At 32.3% G+C, this 9,646-nt stretch overlaps 1 protein-coding gene across 1 annotated transcript; it reads left to right on the top strand.

Annotated features, from left to right (window-relative positions):
• Nucleotides 1-7,642: 7,642 nt before the first annotated feature.
• On the top strand, nucleotides 7,643-8,833 carry LOC142229523 (uncharacterized protein C3orf38 homolog). The gene is made up of 2 exons (XM_075300082.1): nucleotides 7,643-7,848; nucleotides 7,929-8,833. The coding sequence occupies exons 1-2, from the start codon at nucleotides 7,731-7,733 to the stop codon at nucleotides 8,732-8,734; spliced, it is 924 nt and encodes a 307-aa protein (XP_075156197.1). The 5' UTR covers nucleotides 7,643-7,730; the 3' UTR covers nucleotides 8,735-8,833.
• Nucleotides 8,834-9,646: the final 813 nt, after the last annotated feature.

Genomic DNA, 9,646 nt, shown 5'->3' with positions numbered 1-9,646 from the left:
AATTCCGCAACGGAATACAGTGACGGCTAGCGGCGGTAAGCGATGGCAACACTATGGTATAAATTTTTCAGCCAAGGGATTATAATAGATTTTAATTTGGGAGCACGCCGCGAGCCGCCACGGTATTCTGTCACGGAATCGGTGTTCGCCTACCGCTATGTTAACCTATCGCTATCTTATCGTCATTAAATTTGGCAGCGATGAGTTTAGTGTACAATTTTTAAAGAAGTTTTTTTTTAACTTTAGTTATCGAAAAATTAAAAATAAACGAAAAATGGAAACTAGAAACTGGAAAGAGTTAAAATCCCTTTGGGTCCCATGAAAATTTGCCCCAAAACCTAAATGGACTAATGGCGTTTTCTTTTCTTGTAAAAAATGCGTATTTTTTTTGCATTTTGCCCGGAAAATGTACTTTTTAGGTTCTTTTCTAAAAAAAATAGGCAAAAGTGCGAAAAGGCTTCGAATTCTGTTGTGAAAATAGCGCCACGCATAGAGGCAAATTACGGGCATTTTCAGCACTGCCAACAAACGAGAGTGCTGCGATTGCCCTGTTTCCTTCTTTGAATTCTTTTCTACCCGCTGAAATGATAGCATTTTTTAGGTTGCTGGTAACATTTTAAAAATGCGCATTCTGTACAGACAAAATTAAGGCAAAGCACTTTTTTCAGAAAACAAAACACCATAAGGCACCAAAAAAGTGTATGGAAAACAACATCAAATTCTTTATGTTTTTGGGGAGTAACTTAATTTTTCAATTATTTCTCCATTATGATAATAAACATCAATAGAACAATGGTGGCAACTATACACACTTTTCTTGTTCTGAATAGCATTGGTGCATTCAGATTTGGTTATTGCATGGTCGACCTTCGGACGGCATTGACTTTTTTGTCTACAATGTGCTAACTCGATTCTAAAAAGAATTGTACACAGTAACACATTTACAGCCTGTTTCTGTATGTCGAACAAGGTCTATCGATCGACTGAAACGGAGACTAACAGCTGAATTTATAACCAAAAATCAGCTGTTTCTGTGCATTTCTGTCGATCGATAGAGCCAAAGATTTTCTGATTTCCCAAGATGTCTAAATTCTTCCCCTTTTTTTCTAATAGGCTCATGAGCTTAGGTTCATACATGTATGAGAGAGTTGGAAAAAAAATGGGTATGATGTTACGAATCTAAAAAAGAAAAGAAATTAAGAATTTTCAATTTGGTTAATAGGCCTGTTTCTGCACTCTTTTCATTCAACATTTATGCCAAAAGAAATTACTTCAAGTAAATTGTGTTTATTTTTATTTTGTTGAGTATTTATTGGTACCGTATCTTTACAAATTACATTGCCATACAAGAGATAATGACTAATATGGTTTATTTATAATTATATGACGATAAAAATGGCAATTTTAACGGCTAAACTGGAACTTAATACCCACCTTAAGTCATTAAATCATTATGATATGTCTATTATGCTCCCTGGTGTTCTTTCTACGTTAAGTTCTGTAGAAAACTTAACGTAGAAAGAACACCAGGGAGCATAATAGACATATCTTAATGATTTAATGACTTAAGGTGGGTATTAAGTTCCAGTTTAGCCGTTAAAATTGTCATTTTTATCGTCATATAATTATAAATAAACCATATTAGTCATTTTTCTGAGAAAATAGGAATTTTTACTTTACAGTTTTAATTTTGGAAACACGCCCGTAGTAGCGGCCAATTCAAAATGTTTTCCTCTTTTAACTTCTTTATTTGTCAATTGTTTTTTTTTATCTCTTTTTGTTCGTGTTTTTGTCTAAACGAAAAATTTAACAGTCACAAATTATTACACATCATTGGTCCCCCGAACACAGCTATTTAGACACATGATTGTTACGGATACTATTTTAAAGAGGAATTGGAGAAAATGTTGCAAAGAAACCTTCCAACAAGCAAAATAGATAACGAACGTGTGTGAACTTAAAGTCGTGCACTTTTATCTAAAAGTCTTTGGATAGAGCTCGTTCGACATACAGAAACAGGCTGTTAATTTTTTTTTTTTTTTTTTTCTTAAAACTTCATATTTTTCTACCAGTTAGTGTTTCAAACGGTATTTTAAATCAAAAGAGAAATTGAAACGCTATGGTTATATTTACACACTAACGCCCAGCGTCGTGTCGCCAAATTAAAATCTATATTCTTTTTTTTCGCGTTGCCAATGATTATTACTTTTTAAATTCACCACTAGGTGAACCAACAAATAATTAGAAATTAAAAGTTTTTTTTAATAGAATATGTAATAACAATCATGTTGAGACGAAGAATGCAATTAACTTGGCTAAAATTTCTTCGTTTTTGTTTTAATTCGTGGTACATTTTTTTTTGTGCTACATTTTTCAAAAATAGTTTTATTCTTATCCATATCATAAACAAATACAAGAACTGTTAACCCATTTTATTCGTATAGCATTGTATTTACTATACATACATACATATATATAAAAATCGTAGTTCAACAAAATGCAACAATATAAGCCTTCTATTCAAAGAACAAATTGTATTTATTTAAGTAGTGTTAGGTACACATACACAATAACATTCATATACGTATATACAATGAAATACATCAGATGACAAAAAGTTTAAGACAAATTATCTCAATAGTTTGTTATATGCAATTTCAAATAACGAAGTAACACTAACAATGCAACCAACACTGTCGAAAACGACGTCAAATGTTTCACTTCTTTTTAGAATCACATACAAAATGAAGTCTAATTAATAATAATACCTAGTAGTTAACGTAGAATTACAATGTAAGAAATTAAAAAATCTAAAAAAATAAAATTTAATAGAAATTGTAACAATATTTTAGATAAAATCTAATAAAATAAAGAAATGTCAAAGGTAATGTATCAGGACTATTATATTGGGGCTGTTTTCTTTTTGCACTGATAACCAGTGCTAAAATAAAACGCAAAAAAAAATTCAGTTCAAATTTCGATTTTGATTGGCAACACTTGGTCCCCAGCTGTCAAAATGAAATTTTTTGTTTACAAATAAAAAAAGAGGATAGAGACCGCCAATATATAGCAACAAGTGAATTTTGATAATATTAAATATAGATACATAAACAAAAAATTAATAAACCAAAGTTTGTGGTGGCAATTTGCATAATAATTGTTTTTGCCCTAAATCAACTTGTCGGTAGTGAAATGGATTTGGAAAATGGATGGATTTAAATAGTTCTGTAAACAAGTGGAACAATTCCAAAAGCTATTGAGAGCTTTACAAAATGAACACAGTCATTTGTATGAAGTGGTCAAGTAAAATAATGTTGAAATTCCACCTATATCTGCCTTACCCCCAGAGCCTGAGCCACTACAAACAAAGCCGATTACAAGTGTTGCGGACACGGATAAAATGGAAATTATGTCCAAGAATTGTGCAGAAATAAAGCAGACACTGGCAAACAATTGCAAGTCCAAGAAGAAACAAAAGGAAAAGTCTAAATCTAAAAAGAATGATAGCAATCAAGTTACCAATATCAGTAAGGAATCATCACCAGCCATATCGGAGGAAGCAGTCGCCAAGGTACAAGAATCCAGCGAGGTGCAGGAAAATAGTATAAGCAATACAAATGGTGACGTTGAGACGAATAAAAAGAGGCTGTCAATGAAATACTAGCACATGCCGCGGAAGTTCCTTCTCCCAATGACATAATTGTAACAGAAGAGTCTGTTGAAGCCAGGGCTGTGGAGTCGAGTCAATTTTGCTCGACTCCGACTCCAGCATTTTTCATCAGCTCGACTCCGGGTAATATAACTAAATGTCATTTTAATTTGTAGTTCTATTGTGGGGGTATCATAAATGGATCGATATAAAGTATCGTATTTATTTATGTGTAGAAAAATGGTCTTAATTTCACACTTGGTGCCAATTGAACTCTATATTTCAAATTTAGGGCAATGTTTGTCTTATATTTACAAATATATTTACAATTTTTGATGGCAATTTCGGAACAACGCATTTATGATTCATCAGTCAATAGATTTGTATTAGAGGTATAGGAAAATTTGAGTCATTTTACAAGTTTTCGGCTTAGGTAGCGAGTATCAGTGAGCATCAGTAAGAAAAAAATTGAGAAAATTTGTTATAGAAATAAAATGTGTAAAAAGTGAAAAATTGCTATAGAAATACAATTTTGAAAAAAAAATTGTAGAAATAAAATTTTGAAAAAAAAAATATCAATAGAAATACAAATTTGAAAAAAAAAAATTGTGTATTGAACAAAATTTTGCAAAATTTTCCATAGAAGTGATATTTTGCAAAAATTTCCTATAGAATAAAATTTTGAAAAATTTTCTATAAAAGTAAAATTTTGCAAAATTATCTAAAGACACAAAATTTTGAATGAATTTTTTTATAGAAATAGAATTTTGACATAATTTTCTATAGACATAAAATTTTAAAAACATGTTTTTGTAGTAAGTAAAATTTTGCTAAGTTTTCAAAAATAAATATTTTATAGAAATAAAATTTTGACAAAATTTTCTATAGAAATAAAATTTTGACACAATAAAATTTTGAATACAAATTTTTTATAGAAATAAAATTTTGACAAAATTACAATAGAAATAAAATTTTGAAAAGGTGTAGTAAATAAAATTTTGCAAAATTTTCTGTAGAAATAAAATTTTGCAAAATATTATATAGAAACAAAATATTGACTAAATTTTCTATAGAAATAACATTTTTACAAAATTTTCTGCAGAAATAAAATTTTTTTTGATATTGTTCCAAATTAGCCCTTTGGCCTTGGTACATTGACGTAATTCATAAAAAATAAATAAAAATGTTGCTACATTTAGTTCATTAAAGAATAACCATAAATCCATACGATATTATATCAAGCTCTTCAATTGTTCTAAGATTCACCACCACATATTTCTCTTTCTCATTTATATCATATTGAACGAAAACAATATCTATTTCGTATTTGTTTATTTTTTTTTTTTTATTAAAACGATAAATAATAAATGACTTTCGTCTTATGCGCTTTACAGACTATCAGTTATTCCGGACGGAATGTCGGTGTTTGTAAAGAATTTTACAATGTGTCGGATCGATACGACTTGTCGGCGATGACTAAATAATCGGTAAATGTGTTATCGATCCCATAAACATGCAGCAGTATCGATTATGCCGTCGGACTTAAATTATAATGTGCACAATATATGGGATATGTTCGACACGAGTACTGTCGTCCGGAATAACTGATAGTCTGTAAAGCGCATTACTTGTTAAAGAAGATTGTAAAAGCTTTTAAGTATTGGATTAGTGATAGGCTTTGTTATAGTCATGGCATGCAAATACACGAAATGTCTGCGTGTATGTAATCCTCTTTTCTATATTATCCATTTTTTGAGGCTCAACAAATGATTTCTCACTTGCCCAAAGCATGCGAACGTGTATTTAATTGTTTGTAATTCTCCTTTGGTGTGATGTTGGCGGTAGTGTTATGTAGGCATCCAAGTTTCTAACCCAAAAATTTCTATAGAAATACAGATTTCGTAGATTATTTTTGGCAATATGGACCAAATGTTGTGTAATTGGCCATTGGCTATATTTAACTAAAGACCGATGTGGACCAATTTTTGCATGGTAGAGACAATATACTAACCCACGTACCAAATTTCAACCGGATCGGATGAATTTTATTCTTTCAAGAGGCTCCTGAGGTCAAATCTTGGGATCGGTTTATATGAGGGCTATATATAATTATGGACCGATATCGACATGTTTGTTAGAGACCTTATACTTACATGTTTGTTAGAGACCTTATATTTACACCACGTACCAAATTTCAACCGAATCGGATAACTTTTGTTCCTCCCAGAGGCTCTGGTGGTCCGTTTATATGGAGGGTATACGTAAAAGTGGTACGATATAGCCCATTTTCAATACCATCCGTCTCACATCAATAATAACTACATGTTTCGTCTCCTTCTGGGTGTTGCAAACATATGCACTAACTGGTCCCCAGTGTGGACAGGGTTTAAAAAAGGGGGGGGCGGAGCTCGTAGCCTGCAAGTGAACATTACTGATTCAGGCGTTCGAATACTACACACTCCACGAGAGTAAAAGTGAGTACTAAGTTCGAGTTTTCAGCAAAAAAAAGGCATACAATTATACATAGAATAGCCCAAAGCAAATTTTCACAAAGTTTGTATTCCTTAAAATGGATTATTAGAGGAAAGTAATCGTGAAAAACGACGAATTTAGCGGCTAAACTCGAACTTAATACTCACCTTAACTCAAAATCCAAACAAATTAGTATTTGTTTATTTACTTTTTACCATTTTTCCATGTTCGTTTCTTCTTCTTCTCTGTATGTGACATTCACTTGAGATGTGTTTCTTTCCGAGTATTACTTTAGTTGACAACTCATATTTTGACAACTAAAAAATCGCATATAATGGTGACTCTGGTGCGACTTGCACTGATAGTTGTTCTGGATAGAACACCAGTGCAACGATTTTTATACAAAAGTTGCTATCAGTGCAAAAAGAAAACAGCCCTATTATGAACGGAGCATTATGGGCCGTCCAGACTATAAGATTATCCGGACAACAGTGCTTGTGTCAAACATAACTCAGATTTTGGCCACTCTATAAGTTATATTCGAATACATAATCGATACTGCAGCTTGTTAACGGGATCGATAACACATGTATCGATATTTTACTTACCTCCAACACTGTAATACGCATGTTTAGGGGTTTGATATGTTTTCCTTTTATAAGCCTTTCAAACGAGTCGTTTTCCCCATACAAGAAATCAAGTTCAAAACGCTAGTTGTCCTCAAAAACTCGTAAATTTTAGAATGTGAACCCCCCTAAAGGTAAGTACTATGTTCGCTTTTCGCGTTGAAATTTTCAATATAAAGCAAACAAATTAACTCAATTGATGCGTAGTTTCTTGTTCCTCTAGATTTCGCCAAGACTTTACAGGAATAAGTTTGTTTTCATTTATAATTTTGGTTACTTAAGGAAAAGTAATCGCGAAAATAAAGTGGTTTTCAAACCGAACATAGTACCTACCCTAACTTGGAAAATGCCGTGGCTAAGCATACTCTTTTCGAAATATATGTCAAATTATTGTAATAAATTTCATAGAAAAACGAATAAACAGAGGCTTCAAAACTTTTTTCCCTTTGCAATCGCGGTATTTATTTGAACAAACGTCACATATATTTGAAATCCGAGTAAATTGGAATTTCTAGTTTCCATGGCAACTACCAAACTAAAACATCTCAACTAGGTGTGAACGGTGAAATGTTTTGGAAAAACGAATGAGGAAAACGAGTCACTGGGAACATAGCATAAGATTCTTTACAAACACAGACATTCCGTCCGGATAAACTTATTAATTCCTGTTTGACGATATAATATATACTGCAGCATATTAGTAAGATCCATGACCTATTTATCCATTTTTAATTCATCGCAAACAATTCTTAGCATTTGATCACACTGTAACATTTTGTTTAAACACAGACATTTTGTACGGATAATCTGATGTTATGAACGTCGCATTAGGCAACACCTTCTCGTGACAAACGGAAAACTAACGGCGTTGTATGCAATACATTCGTCTCCGCTTTATCAACAACCAATATCAACAGCTGTTCTTATGGAAAGGATACGATTTTCGACGCGGAATGCAAATTTGACATATATCGAAATTGTTTATGATGCCCTTTTCAACTAGCGAAAAAAACGGAATTATTGATTTACTGGATCCACACATTTTAATACAAATTGCAAGGAGTGTAACTAAAAACGTAGTGGACATTACTACCGCAGATGGTAAGTAAGGTGCCGCAGAATTAAATATCTATAAAACCCACCCATCATATTTTTTACCATCTATGTTGTTTTACCAACAGATGCTCTTGAATACATCTTTACACACACATCGGACATCCAAACGCTTCTAAACAAGAAAGCCATCACTAAGGAAATTCTGTTTAAATATCTACACAGCAAGAGAGTATCGCTAGAAAGCAATTTTACTAAAGCTGTTTTAGTGAATAGGGTTATAGAATATTGGAAGGCATCGGAGGATTTGACAAAAGAAGAAACAGATGCAACAAACCAATGTGGAACATCCAGATCTTATGAATCACACCATAATGGAAATTCAAATGTATTGAACCAAGGATATGATTCCTCCATAGCATCACCAGCCAGTGAGCCTGACTTTCCAATCAATTTGTTAGCCCGTAAATTTTCCGAATGGTTTTTTAATAACTATAATCAGCACACTCTAAAACTTAATGATTTTTGGCAAGACGTTAGACTAATAATGGAAATTACCGCTAGCGATGGTAGCGACATACAAGACTGTGATAACGCTTTATCCACATTAGAAGTACTATATGGAGAACAAGAACGTTTTGGGTTTTTCTTTAATCCCAATTTGTCCCATTCCGGCGTACAAGGTCGTATGGATGTACATGGACTAGTTTTAGTTTTGGCTTGTGGGACTTTACATACCCAACAAGCCTGTGTTGGTATATTTGAATGTATCTTTGGATTATTACGTGATCCATTTTGTGAGAATAATTGGAAGACAAAAAACATTAAATTAATCTTGAGAAGCAAAGGAGTAACAAGTACACCATCACTACTTGAAAGCGACACATTGCACGAGGCTCTAGCATTACCCGTTCCTGAGGGAGACTTGACGTAACATCAAAAACAGTACTAAATAAAACAAATGTAAATATTTGATAAAAATAAGAATAATACAGAATAACTTTGCATTAGCTACTTGGGCCATAAGCTAAAATATTTTTTTTATTTTTATGGGAATACAAAAAAAATATTTTATATTGGTAGAACATCAGAATGGTAGTCGAGGGCCATATATAAACAACACATACAAATATTTTGTTTTCAAAACAATCAAACAGCTAAATCTTATTATGGCGATTCCTCTTGCAAAATATGAAGGACACTGTCATAGATTTCGGATCCTGTGTCCCACACAATATTATGAATTAACAATAACATTAGAATGACACTATCATTTTGGCTAAAATACAATTTCATATACTACACTACATTTCGCATTCTTCAATAAAATTGTCTTGGAAACTGTCTGAATTTTAGTCAATCGAAATTCCGGTTTGTTGTAAAGTCCTTTCTTTGAGAGTAAGTAAACCCGATTTTATTAGAAGCATTGGGACGATTGTCTCAAATCTTTTTAATTCGCTTCTAAAGAAAATTTTGCGATTCAAAATATGTCGTTTGCCGAAAATTTCGCTCCACAGAAAAGAAAAATTGTATGTATCAATGTATACACAATGTACTGAAGACGTATAGTTTAGCATCTTCCAGCGGAAATAAAAAGGAAAAATTTAATTTTCATGCTGTACATGAAGTACAGCATGACCTTATTTTGTTTTAAAATGTTCATTTTATTACAATATAAATGCATCAAAGCATTTATATAGAATGCTTCGATATAATAGCTGGATGGATTGTTTCCGTGATTTACAAATGATTTACACAATGAACTCAACAGGGTAAACTCATTGTTCTAGATGTAAAGTATTAATAGAGCTCATCGATTTCATTATACGTTACGGTATAATTGTTT

The sequence above is a fragment of the Haematobia irritans genome, chromosome 3 (assembly GCF_050003625.1).
Source record: "Haematobia irritans isolate KBUSLIRL chromosome 3, ASM5000362v1, whole genome shotgun sequence".
Classification (NCBI taxonomy): domain Eukaryota; kingdom Metazoa; phylum Arthropoda; class Insecta; order Diptera; family Muscidae; genus Haematobia; species Haematobia irritans.
The sequence above is the reverse complement of the archived record's forward strand: the minus strand, read 5'-3'. Positions and strand labels throughout refer to the sequence as shown.